The sequence below is a fragment of the Lingula anatina genome, chromosome 8, assembly GCF_051362555.1.
Source record: "Lingula anatina isolate TDL-2025a chromosome 8, LinAna3.0, whole genome shotgun sequence".
NCBI classification, from domain to species: Eukaryota; Metazoa; Brachiopoda; class Lingulata; order Lingulida; family Lingulidae; genus Lingula; species Lingula anatina.
The window spans coordinates 5,687,038-5,712,316 of record NC_141774.1 but is presented as its reverse complement, the minus strand read 5'-3'; the positions used below and the strand labels follow the sequence as shown (position 1 = coordinate 5,712,316).

The 25,279-nt window shown below is 39.0% G+C and overlaps 1 protein-coding gene across 1 annotated transcript; it reads left to right on the top strand.

Moving 5' to 3' along the window:
- Positions 1–19,734: 19,734 nt before the first annotated feature.
- On the top strand, positions 19,735–20,811 carry LOC147760254 (zinc finger protein 862-like). The gene has a single exon (XM_086994126.1). It carries the CDS (start codon positions 19,735–19,737, stop codon positions 20,809–20,811), a length of 1,077 nt encoding a protein of 358 aa, XP_086850252.1.
- The last annotated feature ends 4,468 nt before the right edge of the window (positions 20,812–25,279 follow it).

Sequence of the window (25,279 nt, the reverse complement as noted above, 5' to 3'; positions counted from 1 at the left end):
CCTTATTGTTATATCTGATTTTATTTATGTAAAACTTTTTATGTACTCCTGAAATGTTTCAATTACAAGTGCAAAGTGTGCCTCATATGAATGAAGTTGAAAATGTAGCCCAAAATGAAATTCAATTTTTACAGCTAATCCTACAAAGTATTAAATCTTAGGAATAGAAAATCCAACATCTTAAAATACTCAATTCACCATACTAAGATTGAAAACTAAATCTCAAACTATGACAGGAAATAAATTTCATAAGTTTTGGCAAGGAAATTAGTCCCATGTTTCAGGCTTAGCTAATTAAGGTAGTCTTCTAGCTGTGGGGGGTCTACATTAAAGTAGTCGGATGTTTGTGATCCATATAAACATGTGTGGCAGTTTACAAGTATCCCCCCTACCAAATATAATTTTCCAACAGGCTGTAGAAATAATTTCAAATTTTTCTTGTAATCTAGATATGCAAACTGCTGTATCAATTTTCCAAATTGCCCTTCAACACACTCCCTCACGGATGACATTTCAGCATTGAAGAGCTCTTGCTGAGGTGTCAGATTTGCTGTGCGGTATGGGGGTATGAGAAAGTCTCTAAGAGGGTATGCTGGATCCCCATATATACTGAATGGGTCGCCATCTCGATCCATCCACTGGCCCCTCTCAAAGTCCTCTAGAATGCCACTAAGGGTCAGCATGAAGCAATCGTGGCGTCTTAATTCCACGGGCCCAAACAGATTCGCAATCAACCCGTCTGGCATGACAATGGATTGAAATTTGATGGCATGAACACGCTTGTGACCATTGTAGCAGACACGCTGAAAAAATGTTGGCCTACACAACGGCCGCACTGTCCCGTCCACGAATCCGACGCAATTTTTCAGAGGCGCCACTTTGTTGTGAATTGCATCTGCAAATTCTTGAAATCTGTTGCTAACCCATGCAATGTCAGTTATTTTATGATTAAAATTGTCATATATGAAGTTTAGCACTGCTGTAATAGTCATTGAGATGACAGATTTGTGGCGCTTAAAGAAGTGCTCCAGCGAAATTAGATGATTGGGATATGCCAGTCTGGCGAGGAAGATGCAGAAGGCTGTTATTCTGTCTACGACTGAACGATTTGGAAGGACAAAATTCTCCGGAAACCCCATGGCATTGACTATTCTGTATATGTCTTGCTTATGGAAGCGAAAATATGCTCTGCACTGATCACTAGTTAAATCATCAATAGTAAACACATTTTCTCTAGTATATGTCGTATACGTAGATTTAGATTCTTCACATAAAAACGGTAAAATGTCATCACAATCAGCGTCAAAAAGAAGCGCCTGTACCACCAAATCAATAATGGAAGCCATCTTGTCACACAAGCGACCTCTATAGTTTTCGTATTCGTTGTTCGGCGTTTGCGAAACAGCCGCTACGACTAATGACGTACGAACCTAGTTTTGGTACTTCGTCTTCGTTGTTCGTCATTTGCTAAACCTCCCTATTGACTTTGAGTGTAAGAAGAAAGAGGCATCTACGATGGCCCCTAAGTCTCACCCAACCATAGAAAATTCTTGCAGCAATTGCGAAACAAAGCACGACCGTAGCAAGAGAGAGCTGTGCCCTGCATATGGCTCAACATGTTTTGCTTGTGGCAAATTCAACCACTGGATAAAGTGTTGTCGCTCAGAGCACAAACATTCTACCAAGCAACAGGGAAACATGCTGGTCCAACTTACACACAACCACTCTTAGGCAAAAGATGCATAGAGTGCAGGCCTGTAGTGAAGGGGACTACAACCCAGAAGAAAAAAATGTGCTGTATTTTAGCCAAATCAACATGGGCAACATTGAAAGCAAACATGCTTTTATTAACCTCCCAGACAGCCTCAGTGATCTGGCCCATGTCTGGCCCAGATCTGGCAACGTCTGGCAATATCTGGGCCAGATTTTGCCAGACACTTGCCAGATCTGGGCCAAGTCTGGCAAAGTCTGGCATTTATGCCACATTTTGCCAGACACTTGCCAGATCTGGGCCAAGTCTGGCAAAGTCTGGCATTTATGCCACATTTTGCCAGATGCTGCCCAGACTTGGGCCAGATATGGTACTTTCATTTTCAATTTTTATTTTCTATTTATTTATTTTTTATTGACCAGTGAGCTGAATGCATTGAACTGACGTCATTTGATAAATTTTGATTTAATTGATCTCTCTCTCTTTTCTTCAAAGTCCCCTCATAAGTGTGCTATTTGTTTAATTTGACTTGACATTTGAATTAATTCACTGTTCTAAAACTTTTTTGAACTACTCGTTCCGCTGTTGTAAGATTCCGCTTTTTATGCTAAGCCGATCAAGGACCCGGATGTAGCGTTTCTTAGAGTTGTGGATATGAAAAAAGCACAAGCGTATCAAACTGATACAATTCGTTGAGTGATTTGATTCGTGATGCGATTTATTTCGAAGGCATCAACACTGGCGACGAGGATTAACACTAGTGCAAAACTGTGAGCCAACTTTCTTTGAAAAAATGGAGGAAAAATGTGAAATTACAGAATTCGAACCGTACAGAAGTCCGGAGACATTAGGGTCACGCTCGACGCGATGGCTTGACAGTTTTAACCTCTTCGCTGACGGAAAAGATTGATCTTTTCAAAACCAACGGACGGCATGAATAATGAACAAAGATAGAAAATTAAAAATACATGACAGAGGAGACGCGCGCTTGTGTTGTATTCAGCAGGGACAGGTGTACAAGATATTTTCAGGACTCCCAAACACAGGTTAGAAACATGAATATACATAAGACAGTTAACGCTTTGAATGAAATTGGAACACCAGAAACTGTGAGTATGATGAAACCGAAGTCATTTGACAAACCAAGCCAGTCTAAACATTACGAGTTTAGACATGAAAAACGAAGTAGAAACTCCCTGACTGAGAAAACATGGAACGTTGGATCACTTTGCAAAAGTCTGCAAAACTGAAACTATTATTCATGTAAATGACAGCTTTGAACATGATAATCCAGGAGTGCATATACATTTGGTGTGGGAACCAATGCAATATACACAGAAGACATGGAGGAAATAGAGGAGGTGTTAATCTCAGTGTATTACCAGATTCAGGTGCATATTGTAATATCATTGATGAAAATACATGGAGAATGCTGAAATCCAAGAAAAATAAATGTGGCTCTTGTGGAGGACCAGAAAACAAACAGTATTATTCATACACGTCTGAGAAACCTTTAAAAGTGAAGGGAACATTTGAATGTGACATAAAGGCAAGCAAAAGAAGAGACCAGTATTAGTGAAAGGACATGGGATTTGATATGAGTTGATTAGTTTTGAGAATTTTCAGTGTGGTTTAAGGAATAAAAGTTGGAGTTCATATGCTATTCTGCAAATGTTTGAAAAGACATTTTAAAGACTGAACTGTCAATTAACATGTTTTGAAAGGACCGTTTCTCTCCAAGAAAGGAAGGGATGTTGTGTTTTGACTTGACATTTGAATGAACTGTTGTTAACTTGGTAGAGTTACTTGTTCCATTGTTGATTCCTTTAATAATTATAAGCTTGTCAAGGAGTATCATTTCTTAGTGTTATGGATTTGAAAAAAGCGCAAGCATTGCAAACTGGTTCAATTCATTGAGTGATTTGATTCGTGATGTGATTTAATTCAAAAGCATTGATACTGGGGTTTGTTTTTGTGCACATGTAATTCTCTTTTAATTGTAGATCTATATCTGTGCTGGAGTATACATTTTTTTTTCAGAATTAACATGTATGTACAGTACTGTAGCCATCATGCAAGTTGAATTGAAACAGTTACAGCATGGTTATTTATAATTTTGTTATAACTCTCCATCATCTAAAAGACAATGTTTTTTCATTCATTATTCAAGATTTATTCATTACAAAACTATATTCATAAGTGATTATTATTATTATTAATGATATGTTTGAATTAGTTTAAAAATGACAATGTATAATATTATATAGGTTGAGGTGTGCAAAAATATTTCCCCCTCAAACCCCTCCCCCCCCCCCCCCCATGTACATGCATAATTAATTACAATTTTTGTAATTTGTGTTAATTCAGATTCGATGAGCAGCTTTGTGTTGAAAAAAAATTGTTGTTATAACTGTTTTCCTTACATGTATGTAAGTGACATTTCCTCCTGTTAAGTGTCTGTATATTTGCCTTTTTGCAGTGTAGTTTTTTTTTTTTTTTTCAAACATACATTGTTTTGTACAAAAAGACAAGGAGTGGCCCTTAATTTGTTACATGTTAGTTGCCAGCAAGGTTATATAATGTGTAATAATTTTGTTAAGGGTTTTAGCACAGAATAAATACTTGAGTCTTGTATGTCTTTTTTTATAGTAATCTTATTTAATATTTTAAAAAAATTTAAAAAAAGAAAAAAAAAAAAAAACAATCTGGGCCATGTCCGGCCCTAATCTGGCCCACTTCTGGTCCACATCCGGCATGCCATACCTTTGCCAGATATTGCCAGATCTGGGCCGACATCTGGCCACATGAGCAAATGTGAAATAATAAAAAAAAACAATCTGGGCCATATGTGGTCCAAGTCTGGCCCTAATCTGGCCCATTTGAATATGATCTGGCCCACATCTGGCCCACATCTGGCATGCCATACCTTTGCCAGATATTGCCAGATCTGGGCCGACATCTGGCCACATGAGCAAATGTGGACTGGGCCAGATGTGGCAAAGTCTGGGCCAGATCTGGCCCAAACATTGCCACATCTAGCCCACATGTGGCAAGCCATACGTGGGCCATACCTTTTGCCAGACATTGCCAGACGTTGCCAGATCTGGGCCAGACATGGGCCAGATCACTGAGGCTGTCTGGGCTTAAAATCAGCTCTGCACAGAACTGTATGACTTTTCCATGTAAAGTGGCTACTGGCGCAGATGGGAACTTAATCACAAAGGAAAATTATGCCAAACTGTGATTAAAGCAATTAAAAACCATCTAACATCAAAATCACTGCCATGGAGGACAAGGTTCTCGTTCTGCACCACAGAGGTCTGCCAGGAGGTGAGGACGATGCACTGTTCTCCCTCTTGATGCACCTGCAGCGCATCCCAGTGGGTCGTAATCAGCTCATACACCTACACCTTTTCCAGGGATCTCTGGGTGTCTTACAGTGGTGGATCCAAGCATATACCCGAACACCTATTTCGGGGTAGAGTCCCGCGCAGACTCTGTTCCTGGTAGAAGAGTGGCGCTGGCACAGGTGGATAAGAGCAGGGTCTTGCTAGAGACTGACTCTCCACACTTCCTGTGCAAGCCCAACAAGCATGGGACCCCAGCAGACTTGAGGTGGACAGGGGCGGTGATAGCACCCATCTGGGGTTGCACCTGGCAGGAGGTGCTAGCTATCACAGCCAGGAATGCCAGATGCCTCTATGTGGACAGGCTCCTGCCCGAGTCCACGGGGCAGTAGAGTTGTGTGGTTTGTAACCCCTGCTGAGGACTGGTGCCACAATTTCACATTGTAGCATATCAGCAAAGATAAATAGAAATCTGATATCTAATATAATACGTAAAGGTATTGACACAGCAAAGATTAAAAAATGAACAACTTACAAATTCAGGGGAGGGGTAACAGCATTTTACGTCAATAGTAGAATGCAGCCCGGGAAAAGGACTCCATCAAAACAAATGCGGGGGAGACCCAAACAAGAATCGTTACGGACTACATTTCTGTTTCCGCCAACCTGAACACGTTGTTGTGTTATTCGCATGTCAGAGAATGTAACCTCACATGGTGGCAGTGGTGGGATGGACAAATACGGGAAAGACTAGTAGCTGGGCTGCCAGACAAGGAGGCATCACATGACTTACAGCTCAAAGGAGAAGATCTCAAACTCTCAGATGCTATCACCATACCTCGCAATGCTTAGGACGTGAAGCGCCAAGACCCCCAACAGACCTGGTACTTGCCTCACCATGCTGTAAGCAATCCCCAGAAAGACAAGCTTCGTCTTGTATACGACACAGCTGCTACATATAGAGGCATATCTCTGAACAAGTCCCTGCTGTCAGGCCCTGACTTACATCTTTTTCGTGTCATACAGAGATTTCGATTGTATGAGATAGCCATGGTAGCAGATATAGAGCAAATGTTTATGCAAGTTCGTGTACCGCCAGCAGACGCTGACTCCTTGAGATTTCTGTATAGTGAAGATAGCAGATTACGTATCAAGACTGAGAGAAATTGCTAAGTACTGTGAATATGGAGAAACACTAGAAAACCAGTTGTGCAAGCAGATATCTGTGGGAGTAAAATCTAAAGAACTAAGAGATAAATTGTGGAAAGAAGACTTGACATCTCCACGAACAAAAGATAGAATCCAAAACTATATTAGAACAAAGAGAGACCAGTACAACAGTCCATGTAGTCAAGGGTGCCAGTGGTAGGAAACCCCAATTCCGCAGAGAAACCAGGCAATATAGAGGTCCATCACAGCGACCCAGAGGACAACCCCAACAAAGAAGATTTAACCCATGTCCAAGGACACGATGCACACGCTGCGCAGGAATACAGACAGTGCACCACAAGCAATCAAATTATCCAAGGTCTAATGTCTTGTCTAGTGGCGACACTAGTGGCAAGGGCTCTTTAGGAAATAAAGGATAGTAAGATGGCAGTCCACATGGTCTTGAGTGATGAGTATAAAGATATAGTAATCTATAACCCACACAGAGTGCACATGGTTTGCAAACAAGCACAAGACATAACACAAGGAATTGGTAAATCTGCTACAGAGAGGTGGGTTCAGACTTCACAAGTGGCTCTCCAACAAATCAGATGTATTGGCTGCAATGGACAGCACTGAGACGGCAATCCAGAGCCTAGACTTAGACAGAGCAGAAACAGCCCCTCGGCAATGCACTCTAGGCATTAACTGGAAGCTTAAGCTCGACACCTTCACATTTCAATGCAAGCTGAAAGATCCGATATTGACCAAGGGGGGAATGGTTAGCACAATGGCTTCCATATTTGACCCTTGTGGTTACATATCTCCATTCATTACCCTAGCCAAGATGATGCAACAAGAATTATGGATGAAGAAACATCCATGGGATGAACCATTACCAGCAGACATACTAGACAGATGGAAAGAATGGTTGTTAAGACCTCTAAACATGAGTTGAGAAGGCCTATTGCTACGATTTGTGTACTCGAGGAAAATTCCAAACCCTGAGTTGACGTGCTAGAAACCTTTCCACCCAGATCCTGTGTTGCCCCCCGACTTTGATTCCTTCCCCGGCGAGTTAGGTTTATTTATATCTAGATCAATACAAAGGAGGATCCCTCAGTGGAGCTTAAAAAACATCACCCAAAAACGGTTTGATACCCATTTGGTAGCCCTACACCATGGCTACATTCATTACATACCTATCCACAAAATATGATTCTAACCGTTCGATCCACGTGTATTGTGTGTACCAGATATATATTTAATTTTTTGTAATCCAGCAGTCTCGGGATCCTCCTTTGTATTGATCTAGATATAAATTAGTCACATATTATGATAGTAGCTATCATCTAATAGTCTTTCATAGTGTATTGTATCGTAGTGTAATGTGTTGAATGATAATTACTGCATTGTATCATATAATATCTTGTTGTACTTGATTGTATTTGTCATAAATCACATTGGAGTGTAGTGCATTGAATTGTGTTCAGTAGGAATGGACTCTATTTTAACGGAGATTATTGACCACAATTTTTTTTAAAGTTAATATAATAGTTTCGAGGCTCGAAACCTAACTCGCCGGGGAAGCCCTATCATGCACCTTATTACGTAGTCCTATACATGTGACCTTATGCATAATTAATGTTTGACAACAATACATGTTAAGAGAAAGTTACAATTAAGATTCGGAATACTAATGTTTGACAACAATACATGTTAAGAGAAAGTTACAATTAAGATTCAAAATATTTCCTTGTACAGAATATATAAAAGCTGGACTTCCAGCAGAATAGACAGAATGAATAAAGGGTCTTACCGAGGAGATCTCTTGTTGTTCTTGACTGTGAAACTTAAATAGAAAGATTAGTCCATTTACAACCAAGTTAGACAAGTTAAGTGCCCACATAGATACTGAACTTATGAACTTTAACTGTTGTGACTTAAAGGAGGTTGAGGAGATTCAAATTATTAAGGACAGTATCTGTACCTTATGGAGCAAATATCAAGAAGTTTTCACAGATCTTAGTGGTGTCCTGAAAAGGGACCCTACTGATTTTAGCAATGGAGAAAGAATGATAGCAGATAACAACTAAAAAACTATTTTCAAATAAACCTCCTGCCGATCAGGCATACCTTCTGGGTATGCCCGTGAAACTCGAAGTCGGGTTATTACATGTCTCTTGTTTTTTATTTATTTATTTATTTATTTTAATTGTATATATATATGCTTTGCATTTCAGTATGAGTACTCCAATTTCAGAAAACTCAGCTGCCAGGGTGGGAGCCAGCCCAGTTACTCCCATACCAGTGCCCCTTTCAATTGATACACATGTTACGAGTACTCCCCTTTTTCCTGCTGTTCCACTTGCCTCGACTGTTACAGCTGCCCCAGCTACTCATGCATTCACAGCAACTACCTCAGTTACATTACCTACTACTGCTGAGGAAATGTGCCCTCTGATGAGCATATTACTCAGGTGTTGACGGCCCTTACACTTACAATTATGGAAATGCCGATTTTTTTTATGGAAATCCATTAAAGTATAGTGAATTCATTCGAGCCTTTGAGAACCTTATTGAAACAAAAACCCAAAATGCAAATACCAGATTATACTACTTGGTTCAATATACAAGAGGTGAAGTGCAGGAGTTGATGAAGAGTTGTAGTGCCATGAATTCTGAAGATGGTTACCTAGAGGCTCGCAAACTTTTGAAGAAAAGGAATGGTCAGGATTTTAAAATTGCTACAGCATTAATACAGGGATACCATCGATAGTATATCAATAGAAAATCGCGATCCTCAAATGTTTTTAATTCATTAAATATAAACGGTCTTTTCTCGTGCAATGGGTCTGGTATAGTTGTATTGGCCTATCAGCTGGAAACGTGGTTCGTCTACAATTGCAAATGGCGGAGGTGCCATGGTAGTTATTGTCGTAAAATTAGCTGGATACGTGCACGTGAGAAAATTATTCATTAAATTTAGTTTTCTAGCGTCAGCTTAATCTGGTAAAATGCGATACGAAAAAAATCATAGATAGAGCCTTATGACCCACTGTAGAATGATGCCGAATAATACATCAACGACGTAGTTTATCGGCAGATAAATGTGTTTCCATTCTGGGCTGACTGAGGAAAGGTTTGAGAGAGCATTTAAAGAAGAGGCGGGCGAACCAATAGTGAGTAGGAAGTGTGCTGCAATCAAGACGAACAATACCGATCATAAGTGGACAGCCAATAACCCCTAATTAAGCCCGGGTTACGCGCTGCTGTGTTGACTCCTTGCTGGGGAGCGGTAGCGGCCTCCTACTGCTGTGAGTAATCACGCATTGTCTTCAAACTTGCGGCTTAGTTGACTCCTTGCTGGGAAGGGGTAGCGGCCTCATACTGCTGTGCGTAATCACACATTGTCTTCTAACGTGCGGCTACACGTCGGTTGCATTGTATTAATAAAGTAATACCTATTCATAAGGAAGGGGGCGGATGGTAATCTTACGAGAATTAAATCAGTTATCGATCAAACGCGTACCAGTAGTTTTGTTTTTTAATAGCTAGACGGTAGATAAACTCAACAACATTCCTGTTGTCAAGGTTGAGGACTCAGCAGCCCTGAGAAGGTTCTCCATGTCGCTGACCTCTTGTCAGAATACGTTAAAGGAGATTGGGTATTCCCATTGCATAGAAAATCCTGAAACGTTGAAATTATTGATAAATAAGCCCCCTAGCGACTTGTGGAAAAAATGGAGAACCCAAGCAGACTACATCTCAGAAACGCTTGAAAGGGTGGTAAAATTCAGTGACATTGTTAGTTCGTAGAAGAGCAAGCAAGGATTCTTAATCACCCCATCTTTGGTAACCTTCAAGATCCTAAGAACAGCAAGCCTGCTGAAAAATTAAGTCACTCATTCACTACAAGCTCAAACAATTCCTCAGAGCAGTACCCTCCATGCATTTTTGTGATGGTTTACATTCTATCCACAAATGTTCACAGTTTGATGCCAAGAGCATGGAAGAAAAGAAGAAATTTGTTAGAGACAATAAACTTTGTTTTGGATGTTTAAGAAGAGGTCACATCTCGAAAGAGTGTAGGAGACGTGCCACATGCTCTAAATGCAAGGGATCTCATCCCTCCCTACTATATTTAGACCAAAAGTGAGGCCAAGGGGATCAACCTGTATCTGCCATTTCCATATGTTGTGCCTCTGACAAGCCTCGGGCAACATCAATGATATTGCCTGTGTGGATATCAAGTAAATCTGTGCTTAGTGATACTGAAATACCCTATTCACAAGTTGGTGTTGCTTCTAGAAAGACAGTGAAGTTTACACTGGAAATAAATAACTTTTAGATATTACATTTAATTTGATGTTTCAATTGTGCAGGTAATGCACTCTTTGCAAGGTTACTGCGTATTAGAATCATAGTGAGTAACACATTGCATTGTGTAAAATTGTAGATTTTAACTAATTCTTTAATTTTTGTTAGAAGTGCTATCATGTGTTTTCAGTTTGTGTTACTTGAAATTTGCATTAGTTTGCGTTGTTAAAAATCTCAGATAGATTTTGGAGGGGTGTGTTACTACAGGCATAGCAAGCAACAGTAATGTTTGTATAGTGATTGCGGTAGATGTTCTTGCAAGATTGCAATGGCTGTATGCATTTTTTGTTTACGTTTGTTTACCTACACGGGAAATGTCTTGCGCATAGATGGCTTATTTTACTTCATTTTTTACACTTTGTGATTGTATTTTGTTGAATATTACTGACTGATAACTTTGGTGTCAGTAAAGACAGTCATTTACAAAGTCTGATAACTTTTAGTTTTTAACTTCAATAACATTTATGCATGTTAAAGTTTTAAAGTTGTTGAGAGTTTTATGCAACATTATAATACATTTGTGACTTGAAGTTCACTGTAGTAGTAATGTTTATATCCTAGAAATCACAAAACATGGAATGTACTGATCTTTTGACATCTTGCCTCTGCACTTATTAAATTTACTATTACAAATTCATGTATGATGCATTGGTTAAGTTTTCCCTGTACTATTCTAAAATATGGTGTTGAGTATACTTTTATAATGATGAAGGTCAGAGCAATCCAGGAGATGCCCAAACCCAGAGACAAGACAGAGTTGTTACGTTTTCTAGGTATGGCCAAATACCTGTCCAAGTTCATTCCACTGCTTAGTGAGAAGTGCGCACCACTTAATGAACTTCTACGCAACGATAACTCCTTTGTTTGGAACCATGCACATGACACAGCCTTAGAAGCAATTGAGCAGGAGATAAGTCGGGATTCCTGTTTAGCATACTATGATGCTTCCAAGGAAGTCACACTGACCTGTGATGCTTCACAAGCAGGCTTAGGAGCTGCATGTCTACAGAATGGGAAACCAGTGGCATATGCATCCAGAGCAATGTCAGACGCAGAGAAACGCTATGCCCAAATTGAGAAGGAACTTCTTGCAGTAGTTTTTGCATGCGCAAAATTCCGAGAATATATATATGGCAAGGGCATAACCATTGAAACTGACCAATAACCACTGATCTCCATACGGAAAAAGCCACTACCAAGTGCACCAGTAAGACTGCAACGAATGCTACTACAGCTGCAACCATACCGCATCAGACTGGTATACAAGAAAGGGAAAGATTTGTTGGTTGCTGACACAATAGAAAGTTTTGGCAAGGCCTTCCATACGACGTTTAATGTGCGACGTCATCACTTTGTGCGTAGTTTTTCTCAAGGACAAGTCATAAGTCATACGGCACTACGTATGAATCAGTGATTACACGTAGGTAAGAAACGTATCGAATTTAATAGATTTACGCTTATTTCTTTCAAGTTTAACATACTGCAGAGGAATATATAGGGTGTTAAGATTCCACTGAATCACTTTTAGACACTGTCGGTAGAAATACTCTGTGAAAACAGCTGGAAAAACAGCCAGTCAATCAGTCGTCCGTAGTAGTATCAAATTCAATTTAGGTTGATTTTTTTTTTTATAAACAACAGGATCTGCGGCATCAATTGACGTAAATAACACATTAGATTCAACATCTTAATTATTCATCTATCTAAAAAGAATCCACAAGCAGCCCCATGTTCGTGCAATCCATATCCCAGCTAAAAATGGTCATCTGGCCCAGATCTGTTTTCGCCCAGGCTGGACCAGCACGTGACGTAAATGTCATCACGCCATCCACATAAACAGCTAAAAAACTATTTTCAAATAAATCTCCTAACGATCGGGCATACCTTCTGGGTATGCCCGTGAAACTTACGAGTAGGGGTTATTACATGTCTCTTGTTTTTTATTTATTTATTAGTTATAATTGTGTGTAAATATATATATATAACTCTTACTCCCATTGATCCTCAAGCACCTTATGAAAAATTAGGTCTTGACCTTTTCACTGTGGAGAATCATGACTTTTTGATTTCTGTGGATTACTACATTGGATTCATTCTGGGAATGTGATAAACTCACAGACACCTCTTCCAAGAGTGTTATTAAGTATTTAAAATGACATTTCTCCAGATATGGAATACCATCTACTGTCATTAGTGACAATGGACCTCAATTCTGTTCTAAGGAATTCAGTAATTTTTATTATTATCTTATTCAGCACATTTTCAAAATTAGCTGGAATCGGCAGCATTGAGCTGCTCAAAAATGGTGAGGGTTCCAGGACCAAACTTGAAGTTTTTATATCAGAATTTTGTGAGTGTGATCTCCTGAAGATAGTAACCTCTGGTCGAATTTATATTCGGCCAATCCCAAAAAATTTCCCGCTCAAGGAATATGATGATGGAACAGCAGAGTATAACACCTGCCAAAGCTGCCATAGATTGATCAAGGTTAAAGGTCTCCGAAGTCATATTTAAGTATGGTAATTCTTCAATCTTTTCGATGGGGAAAAAATAATTCTCCTGGCGGAAAATCCATTGTCATCGATTATATTGAAATACAACATTGTCCAGCGACCCGTCGCATCGAAAACAGCCAATCAAAATCCAAGTTTCTTGTATGTATTGTTACGCTTACGTCCTAGTCCACTCAAGTTCATTTGAATTTAGCACATTTTTCTGCCAAAGACTAATTAATTTTCATGATTCAGAATTGTTTAGAAGAGTGTTAAATAACGAGATGAGAAAATAAATGTCCATCTCTTTAGAATGATTGCCAAGAAACAGAAGAGAGTAGTGGTGATGATGAGCTTGAGCCTGTAAACTTCACAAACACCAACAGGACATCAATAATAACTCCAGATGAGGAAGCAGAGGATAAAAGGTAATAAAACTTGCAGCACAAACTTGTGCTATTATTTTAAATAAGTAATGTGAAAATGTTGTAATTTCATTTGAAAACTTATTGTAAGACTGATAATTACTATATAGATTAGAAAGTGATCAACTGATACTAAAAGAAATATTAAAAATTGAGTAAGAAAGCCAAATAATTTTTTCATTATTTATTTAATATTTCCATTTTCATATTTCAGAATTCTAAATGAAAGAGGTATTTACAATAGATTTATAGTCTTTGAATTTTTGTGTGGTAGTTGATTGTATAAACTATTACCTGGTGGAAGATATTCTCAGCACTTGCAGAAAGCGTTTTTTTTTTTTTTTTTTTTTTGTTTTGTTTTGTAGATTGATTCCCTAGTCCACAGAGTTTAAGGGATAATAACTCTTCGTTTTGGCCAAAAAATGAATTTTCCTGGAGTAAACAACAATTTTCCTATACTTACCAATGCTTAATGAATCCATTTTTACATTCAAAGTTAGTCCCCGGTTTTTTACTAAAAAGTTTTTTTTTTTTTTTTGTTAAAATCTTTTAAGAGATTATAACAGAGTATAGCCATCTATGCAGGTCACGTGGTCTGAAGACAAGCTCAGATATCAGAATAATAGCTATAACTGCTGTTTTTGTCGTAAAACAGAATATATTTTATTTCTATGAGTTATTCACAATGTTTTTATTGTGAAATATAGACCTCATAGGAAGAGTTATTATCCCTTTAAGGTTCAAGTTGGTAACACTGCGCTCTCTCTACAAAGGGCATACCCTTATCTCAAGTCACCATACTAGAACACCCTATTCACAAGTTGGTGTTGCTTCTAGAAAGACAGTTAAGTTTATGTGACAAGTGACAAGACACTCATGAATATTTAGCAGTTTATGTAACTTCCGGTAACTCCGGAAGTCACGTGGTGAATTTGACCTTGTATTAGTATTCATTCACTGTGTGTGCAGAGACCAAGACGCACGTGTGTTGTGTGCGGTTGTGTGCTCTAGGCGTTGTCCGAAGTTGTCAGTCAGGGTTAGTATTTACTTATAATGTATCATATTCAGAGTTATTCATTATAAAAGATAACATTATGTAAGAAAATACAAGCGCTATCTTTTGTGACAGCGTAAGTACTAGTAGTTGTCTGATGATACTGATATTTGTCTCGCGGTTCAGTTTCAGTATGTATGTAGCTTTGTGAAATAGGTCTTATTAAAATATACTCTTTGTACTTTTTCAGGGGCCTTATGTATGCCATCTTCTTACATATGCCTTCTTTTTATATACCTTATTATGCCACCGTCAGGCCGTTAAATGACTTTATATGCCACAATTGATTTGAATAAACTTTTGAAAAACTAATAATCTTTGTCATTGTTGCCATGCTATGAAAATATAAAAACACTCGGTTACATTTGGCGCTGCGAGCAGGGTAGGATAGTATGGCACATGGCATATTTAAGGCATACATGTAGTTAGCCCACCCGCCCATCCTTGAGCCAGTGAACCAGAGCCAGTGACCTGCGTGAATTCAGTTCAGGGCTAGTGATGTCATTGAGCCAGTGAATCAGAGCCAGTGATCTATGTGAATTCAGTACAGGGCAAGTGAACTCTATGGTTTCAGGATAGGGTCAGCAACTTCAGCAACCTCAGTGAATAAATGTATTGTAAATATTGTATATGTTCTCATTGTTTATCAGTTGTAGTAGTATTATATGTTATAGTTTAGTTTTGTTTTGTTTAGTTTAGTTTAACATTACATCAGTCAACTGAGTTAGAATATTGCATGTTGTTAGTTGGGTTGAATAAAAATGGCAGAGAGTAAAGAAAAACTAAAGTCAGAAATTAAAAAAGAGTTAAGGTCTGAAGGTTTTACTGATCAAACATGTTACCAGTATATCTCCCCTCAAGAAGAATAGCATGTTTTAAAGATAAGCCTTCATCTCCTGATGATGTAGAAATAAAAGAATGGGTACAAGATATAAAAGCTCACCTCAATACCAGAAAATTTAAAGATAGGGAAGAAGCTGCCGCTTTCATTGTTAGTCATTTAGCTGGTAAAGCTAGGAAAGAAATAATTGGTAGAGGGATAGAAATTAGCACAAACCCAGAGAAAATTTTCGAAGTTTTTGGGGATGGCGACATACTGCCTGTTCTTCAGCAACGTTTTTATGAGTACAAACAAGGTAGTTAAGAAGATCTGCTGTCATGTTCACTAAAATTGGTTGAACTTTGTGTTATCAGGGAAGAATTCTTGGTTGACAGAAATAATACACTGAAAGGTAGATTTGCGGAATGTGTTAGAGACAACAGTTTAAAAAGGGAGTTAAGAAGACTAAATTTAGAACAACCAAGGTTGTCATTTTTTTGATCTTAGAGATAGAGCAATTGACTGGGTTGGTAGGAGTGATCAGAGTCAGACAGAAACAGGTACTCTCCAAGAGTCTGCTGTACAAAATAATGAAATTTTAAAATTAGTCCAAGAACAAAATAAACAAATAGCTCAGCAATCTAAACAACTTTTGCAGCAACAGCAACAAATAAATGAGTTAATGAGAGGGCAATTTCGAGGTCAGCGTGACATGGTAATTAAGAGAAGTAAGAGGTAGAGGTCAAAGTAGAGGTAGAGGCCGACACAGCAACCGATATGGTAGATAATCTGAGGTGAAGAAATTTTTTAAGTGTGGCTCAGAAGAACATTTACTTAGAAACTGTCCACAAATTCAGGATTTTTAAATGGGTTATGTCGGGTCCGACATAAAGATCATATGAAGTCGTATGACGTAATGTGTTATAGTGCAATAGTTTTTGAGTAATGCGGCGGTCTCTATGTATGACGCCGGAGTAAAGAAATTTATTATACAATTAAAGGTAATTATGTTTGACGTACATCTCATACTAGTGCAGCACTGGATCCATGTAAAGATAACAAAATAGTATTTAAAGTAAGTGATGAGAATTGAACGGGGAGAGGGATACGGAGAGATATACTGGAGTGATGTAGAAGGAAGCAGCGGAGGAGGAGATTGGAAGCGACAGAGTACGGAGCTGACGAGTTAGGAGTTGGGGACTTCACTTAGAATATCATGTAGTTACCTAGCGTCAACGAATAAATCATTTAACTGGTCATTATGTGGACTTGGGTTTTCTTTGCGCTACCATACGTAAATCTGACACGAACCGGGGAATCTTTGGATTGCGTTATCCACTAAGTTAGACGAAAACGTAATGTCCTATTTCGAGCCCACGCTTGAATTAAGCGTTCAAAATTATATAAGTTCAGGACATTCATCATAGGCATATGTAAAAGGTTCATTACAACTTGTTGAGGAAAGTAAAAGACTGCTGATTGACTTAATTGTAAAATATGATACTGTTTTTAGCAAGCATGATGATGAAATTGGTTTATGCCGGAAAGTGAAACATAACATAAGAACCAAAGACGATGTACCAGTCCGTATTCCATATAGAAGAGTTCCTCCTCAGCATTGGGAAGAATCGAGACAGTATTTAAAGCAATGGAAGGAAAGAGGTATTATCAGAGACTCACATAGTCGTTATGCTGCTCCAATTGTATTGGTATGTAGGAAAACAGGTGACTTCAAATGTGTGTTGTTATAGGGAACTTAATGCAAAAACACATCATGATGCATACCCTCTGCCAAGAATTGAAGAGGCTTTAGATGTATTACATGGTCATACAGTGTCTTGTGTGTGTTATGATTCACTTTCTTTATTGTTTTTCTGATACCTAGTTGCCTTCTACTCTCACTCTTTTACCTCTAGTGGATTGAGTTTGCAAAAAAAGTTTTTTTATAAAATTTACAGCATCAGATTTTAATGTTAAAACAAATCTTTAACAAGAATAATGGTCTGCATGTAGATAAGACTTTTGCTGTTTATTACAGATGTGGAGTAGAGTTATTTGGGAGGAGAACAGTGAGGAGGTAGAAGAGGTGATTCCTTCCAACTGGGTGGTGGACGATGAGGTTCTGTGGCCACCTAATGTTACCAACACTGGCGCCATGAAGGCTATTAAAGAAAACCTTTGCTGTTTATTACAGATGTGGAGTAGAGTTATTTGGGAGGAGAACAGTGAGGAGGTAGAGGAGGTGATTCCTTCCAACTGGGTGGTGGACGATGAGGTTCTGTGGCCACCTAATGTTACCAACACTGGCACCATGAAGGCTATTAAAGAAAACTTTTGCTGTTTATTACAGATGTGGAGTAGAGTTATTTGGGAGGAGAACAGTGAGGAGGTAGAGGAGGTTATTCCTTCCCACTGGGTGGTGGACGATGAGGTTCTGTGGCCACCTAATGTTACCAACACTGGCGCCATGAAGGCTATTAAAGAAAGATGGGTGCCTGATGATACGTGGACCAAGTACGCTCAGTACAGAATTCTGTTTAATCTTCACATACTAATAATGCTTTAGCTTCATAATCAATATCAGTTAAGTTGGCAAAAGATCTAGTTTGTGTAACATATTTGATATAAGCGACCTTGTATTATTTGAGTTTGACATAAGCGACATGAATAAAGACGCACATGTGAGCTCCAGCATGGCGGCATGACACATTTCGTTTATATCACATGGTGTCAGAAGTGCAGAGACTGTACAAACCAGATACTTGTGCGAGACACAAACATTTAATTGTGCGAGACACAAATGGCGTATTCATTTGAGCAGCTAGTTTTTGATTGGCAAAAAGGGTAACACAGTGGTCCAATATAAAGCCAGGCAATATATCTGCTTAAGACAATTATGGGATTTTCTTACAAGAATGCTATTATGTGGAGGGATCAATTGCTACAGTCGCCATACTCAAATACCCAGAGAATATTAAGAAGCTTGCACACAAATTGCTGCCACCAATGCAAGTCAGATGGAGGACGCATGCTTTCAAGAAGAAAAAAGGTTTAAAGGTGACCTTTGAGACACTTGTTGACTTTGTACAGAGAGAGGTGAAGATTATGACATATACCGTAAAAAAATTGCCTTCAAGTAGATCCTCCAAGAAAAAAGGCCATAGTGCATAATACTGCAAGTAATACATCTACTGTTTCAGCTTACCAAAAGAAGCCTAGCCCTGCAAATCAAGTGCACTTAGTCTGAAAGTTGTTGTTTATTCCAGGAAAACCATACCATATCAAAGTGCACACAGTTTCATAACAAGACAACTGAAGAAAGAAGAGAATTTGCTAAAGCTAGAAGCCTGTGCTTTAATTGTTCGAACAAATCACATCGTGGCCAAGAATGCCACAACCCAGGCTGATGCAGACAGTGTGTGAAGAAACACTACACCATGTAAACCAGGACATACATGGGGCAGTTGTGTGGTAGAAGTCAGATGCGCACAGTGTGATAGTGATAGACATACCTCTGCCATGCACCCAAGTCCCAGACCAGATCATGGTGGGGAGGAGTCGGTGAGTACAGCATGTTCCAAAGTATGTGAAGATTTCCATGGAGGAAAATCATGTGCTAAAGTAGTCCCAGCTATTCTCCACAACAAGAAGGATACAAAGAACAAGCAGAAGATACATGCACTGATTGATGATCAGCAATCGTTCTTTAGTCCACCCAGCCTTCTTCAAGAAATTCTCAGGGAGCTATGCAGAATACACTTACACTTTGTCTTCGTGTTCAGGAAAGGGTCAGACGTCTGGGTGTCATTACACCATGTTCTAGAGAAAAACACTAAAAACTTTACCCTCTCATGATTTGAGTTTGTTTGAAAGACATTGCCTACTCTGTGACAGTTAAAGTGAAACACCTGTTGTTACAGGAACTTTTTTAATGTATTGTGGGAATAAAACAGAAATATGATACAGTGTTCTCATTTACGGCGTCCCAATATGTAAAAAACGCAATGAAATTAAAAAGGACGTAAAATAATCAACACCCTTTCGTCCCAGGGACGAAAAAAAATGCGGTCCTGTTTAGGCGGGTGATTAGTGGGAGAGATAAAAAAAACAACAACTGAAAGGGATGATTATCTTAGTGACCACGGAAATTATACAGAATGAGTGATGTGATTGGTGAAACTAGCGTATTAATTTACAAAAACACACCGTGTTTGGTAGTTTGCTGGGCCTGTCACGTCACTTAGTGCGCCATCTACCGAATGACGCAATAAGCAAAATGGCGCTCATTACGGCCGAGGTTATCCCTGACGAAAAAGACCGAGGTGTGCCGAATGCAGGTGGTTGTAATGTCTCAAAATGGCGCAGTCCCATGCTAAAAAAAAGATCCGGACTTTCAACAAAACCTGGCTGGAAGATCCCAGTTTTAAAGACTGGCTTTATGTCACGGACAACTTTATGTTTTGCTCCATTTGTAAACGTGCCAAGAAGAGTAACGTTTTTACAACTGATCCGGGATGCAGTGATTACCAGAGATCTACACTTGTTCGACACGTGCAGTCCGAACAACATAAGCAAGCGGCTTCTACTCTTAAGGGCCAGTCAGCTCTACAGCGGGCTATATCCACAGCAGAACAAAAAACAGATGACAACCTCGGTCATCAGATGAAAACTGTGTACTTTTTGGTATCTCATAACTTGGCTCTAAATCTCTACCCGGACCTTTGCCTACTTCAGTCAATGAAGGGACACTATACGTCAGCTGGAGTGGTAAATGAAATGGTTCAGTGTCTGTCAGATACTATTGAGGATGACATGAAAAATCCCATAGAGAAAAGTAAATACATAGGCATTCAAGTGGATGAAAGTTGCGACATTGCAATTTTTAAAAAATTGATTATTTATGTCCAGACTGTTGTAGGTGGAAAAGCCAGAACTTCTTTCTCTGCCAACCTGAATGTCCCAGATGGGAAAGCTGATACAATTGTGGCTGCAATTGAACAGTGGATGGAAGGATACAACATTTCAGCTTCTAAAGTCATGGGTCTGGGTAGTGATGGAGCTGCTGTGATGACTGGCCGGCGAACAGGTGTGGGAGTACAGTTAAAGGGCAGAAATCCATATCTTGTACATATTCATTGTCTGGCTCACAAACTGGCCTTAGCAGTGGGTCAAGCTGCGGCTTCAGTGGAACAAATTAAATCCTACCAAGAAACAGTCAATGCAGTCTACCAGTTCTTCCAAAATTCTGCGGTAAGATACAACAGACTCCGAGCTGTATATGATCTGATGGAAGATGACCAGTTTCTCACACTGAAGCAACCTTTGGCTGTTCGCTGGCTCTCCCTGGAACAGGCTGTTGTTGCCATCTTGGAAGCATTCAAAGTAGTTTTAAAGTCAATATTTCTAAAACAGAAAAGTACTGGTTTTATTTGACAGAAACTTACTGAGTTTCGTTCTCTAGTAGACTAGTCCTGGTACAATGAGTCTGCAGAATTTTATTTTTAAAAAGATGTTTTGTAAGATGTTATATTTTTATTTTGCTATATTTTTACATAATTTTGACCTGTCACATGTATTTCAATAAACACATTTGTGCAATTCTAAATGGTACTTATTTTTTTTTCTTCTTCAAGAGAAGGACTCGGAAAATTTACATGGGACTCACATTTTGTCAAACATGTGAGTCCCATGGACTCGGATTTTAAAAAAATTATTGAGAACACTGTGATAGAACAAAGGAAGAATATTAACACATGTGCTTTAATTTTTACCGCACCGGAGGATAAATCCGGAACATTGTTTGGAAGCAGAGCTAGGTTGAACTTTTTAAAGAACATCATAAGTTTTAAAAGGTACTACAGTAGACAGCCAGTCTAAATTGACCATGAGTTTGAAAACAAAGAAGATGCTGGCCAGAACAGCCTTTGTAGCTGCAGCGAGTGAGTTTGAAAACTGGATACAAAATATGTCCCAAAAGATAGAAAAAACTATAATCAGGCAGAAATTTCAAGAACATTGGTTTTTGAACAGTATGTAATAAGTTGTGATGAACTACTTAACCACATGGACAGGTGGAGAGAAGTAGATAAAATTGCAGCCACTACTGCTGAATTAGAAGTGTTACAGAGATCTGGAAAAGATCATGAATGACCTCATGTTAACCAGGTCAACCTCTAGTCCTAAGCAGATGTGTAAGGTCAGTAAGAACTTGAGTAAAGAAGAATCAGACGTGTCCAAGACTCAAGCACAGAAGAGGCAGTCAGTTTTGACTCATCAAGGCTTCTAGAAAGGGAACATATTCCTAAGTTTAATGGTGATAAGAAAACATACGAGGGCTGGAAAGTAGCATTCCTGACGTGTGTGGATCGCACTACCTTCACTCCAGACTACAAGCTCCTACGATTACATAACAGCCTTCAAGGTGAAGCATTAAAAGTTGTCGAGAACCTTGGTTATTCAGCTACAGCTTACAACGTAGCAATGGAGAGATTAGAAAGAAAGTGTGGTGGAAAACGTAGACAAATCACCTTGAGATTGGAAGAATTGGACAGATTCAGACAAGTCCGAGACAACCACCCTAGAGACATAGAACTGTTAGCTGAGCTATTGGACTCAATAGTAGTGAACATAATGGAAGCTGGACAGAAGAGTGAGCTAGGAGGTGGCTCCCTCTATATCAACATCCAACGCAAGCTAGATGAAGCACTACTGACCAAGTACTACCGATGGGTGAATGAAAAACGATGCGAAGAGTGTGCTGAGCCTACAAGAATTTATAAATCAGGAAGCAGAGTTCCAAATGACCGCTTCTGAGACAATTAAAGGTCTCTCAACACTAAAGCAGAAAAGCACCGACAAAGAGAAGAGAGGGGCAACTCTCTTACTGTCTGAAAGAGAGAGAAGGATTGTGTGACAAGTGACAAGCCACTCATGAATATTTAGCAGTTTATGTAACTTCCAGTAACTCCGGAAGTCAAGTGGTGAATTTGACTTTGTATTAGTATTCATTCACTGTGTGTGCAGAGACGAAGAGGCACGTGTGTGGTGTGAGGTTGTGTGCTCTAGGCTTTGTCCGAAGTTGTCTGTCAGGGTTAGTATTTACTTATAATGTATCATATTCAGAGTTATTTATTATAAAAGATAACATTATATAAGAAAATACAAGCGCTATCTTGTTGTGACAGCGAAAGTACTAATAGTTGTCTTATGATACCGATATTTGTCTCGCATTCAGTTTCAGTATGTATGTAGCTTTGTGAAATAGGCCTTATTAAAATATACTCTTTGTACTTTTTCAGGGGCCTTATACATGCCATCTTATTACATATGCCTTCTTTTTATATACCTTATTATGCCACCGTCAGGCCGTTAAATGACTTTATATGCCACAACTGAACTGAATAAACTTTTGGAAAACTAATCATCTTTGTCATTGTTGCCATGCTATAAACGCCGCAGGACTAGCACCTTACAATGCACTATGGGGAAAAGCAGTAAGGATAAAACTTGACTATTCAGAAATAAAAGATTCCCAGTGTGACGATGTATTGCGTTAGTTGAGATTGTTTTAAATTGCTGCCGGTAGATGTCTCTATAAGTAAAGTACAGTCCGGTGCGCAAGTTTGAATCTTTCCCGTGATTGGTAACTTAAAGGTAAAACTGTTCACTGTATAATTGGTTCTGATTGGTAAACGTATACTATCTGAACATGTATATAAGGTGTGACTTGAAATAAATCGGTCTCTTTTGAGGCTTCTTTGCGGTCTTTTTGGCTCTTGTGGTCTGTGCTCTTGGCTCTTTGGGGTCTCTTCTTTGGGCTTCTCGTTGATGTTTGATGATCTGTCTTTGCTCACCATTGACTCTAGGACACCAGTAAGTACATTGTTATTTGTACCTTCATATGGCACTCGGCCTCGAAGGCATAACACCATATAACTGGCTGAAGAATAACAGATGGAAGAACAGTGTGCAGATATGCTAGCCAATTTAAACTCTGCAACAGTGTCATAAACAAAGCAGACGACGTTATTCAATTCCAGAAATTCCAGAAAGTGCAACAAAATCAGCAGAATTCAGACCCAAGAACAGAAAAGATGAGATCCTGTCAGGAAAAACATTAGAGATTGATCAATCTGAAACTGTTAAACAAGAACCGTAGGATGTTCAATTCCAAGAAGAGGAAAAGGAAAGTGATCAGGCAGTTGTAGCTGAGGAGGAAGCTGTGAGACCAAAGAGGCGACTAAAAAGCCCAAATATTTGGAAGATATTGTTGTTTTGAGTTAAGTTTCATTATCAATATGATAATTGTAATCAGGTTGTAGGCAGATTCCTGTCCTGAAAAAGAAAAAAAAGTAATTCCCTTTTGGTTATTTTTACATTTTTTCACTAATATGCAAAGAATTGCAAAGAAGACTGCATAAGAACTATAAGGATTTCATGTTAAAACCAGTTTTTTTCCATTAGGAGATTCAATTATTCATGCAAAGAGACACTTGCCTAGCACAGTGCGTGAACGTAAGGAGAGGATCATCACACAATCTTTATTCATGAATTATACGTGACAATCACTAGGAGTCTGGGAAAGATCAGACAGATTCAGTTTAGATGCATTTAAATATTAACTAGAGTGAAATCAAAGACAATCACTTTTAAAAATCTGTCCAAATACGCCATGGACTGAAAGTCATCTTACCGTGAAATATCTTTGATGGTTTTTCAGAGGTCTGTACCATCATGGGAGTTATATAATGGGATAAAAAATGGATCCATTCCTGTGGGTACGCAATGGACATTTCCAGAAAAACTGAGGGATTGCAGTGTGTCTGCTACAATTAAGCAGGAACAAAACAGAGACAGGGGATCTTGTGATGTTAAATATGAAGATATGTGAGACTGTACACCATTTCGGACACTACATTAGATTTGAAATTGCATCTGCAAATGAATAGAGATCTACTTTTGGCCCTCATTCTAGTCCTGAAACCAAAACTGATGACGCCGTACCTGGCTCAGTAAGAAAACTCAAAGTGTTGCTTGCAGCTAACCGCAAGTTGTCTCTCCCGGATGCCTATGCAGGAGACCCCAAAGTAATGAACAATAAACACATTTTGTTTAATAAAGTGAGGGAGATGTTGAAAAAAGCTGGCTTAAAGAAACTGGAATTTTTGTGTATAAAATTTTAAACTAAAACTTATGTTTCATTCATGTCTGTATTTTACAAAAATGTTTGATTCTTGATAAGTGATGATGGTCATTACCGAAGCTTTAATGAAGTGTTTGGTACCCAAACAACAGAAGAGCATATGCCGTCTTTCAAGAAACCCCATAAATCTGTTACTGCTCATGTAGGCCACGGGATTCCTTTTTTACCCAGTGCACAGACTGCTCGAGTGTGTGAGACGTGTGGACTGTGTTGACTGCGAGAGACCAACAAAACTAAAATTTTACAGAATTTGATCTTTCTAGTTTTGAGACGTTCTTATTTCAAAGAATTGAAATATGGCAAGTTTGGCCGGGAATGCACCGGAAATGGACTGGGAGGCAGACAACTTGATAACCGCATAGAAGGGCTTTTGCCAGCACGCCGATTTATGTTTGGGGGCCCAGTGAAGAAGACTGCTGAAGAAGATCGGTGCAATTACTTGATGATATGGGTTGGACAAAAAGGATGTGACATTTTTAGTTTGAATGTGGACAGTGTGGGCATTGACACAGCCGCACAGCCCAGTGCCCTGCAGAAGGAAAAAGATGTCACTTGTGTAAAAGGCTAGATAATTTTAAAAGCAAATGTCCAAGTAAACAAAGTCAGCTAACAGAGAATCAGAAGATGACCCAGGTGAGCCTGAAGAGAAAGAGACTGTAATGAAAGTGTGGAGTTCATCACCTAATGTAAAATGAAAGG

Bases quoted from the DNA above. Each gene is read 5' to 3' on its own strand.
- LOC147760254 (XM_086994126.1), top strand. From the start codon at position 19,735: ATGGCGCAGTCCCATGCTAAAAAAAAGATCCGGACTTTCAACAAAACC.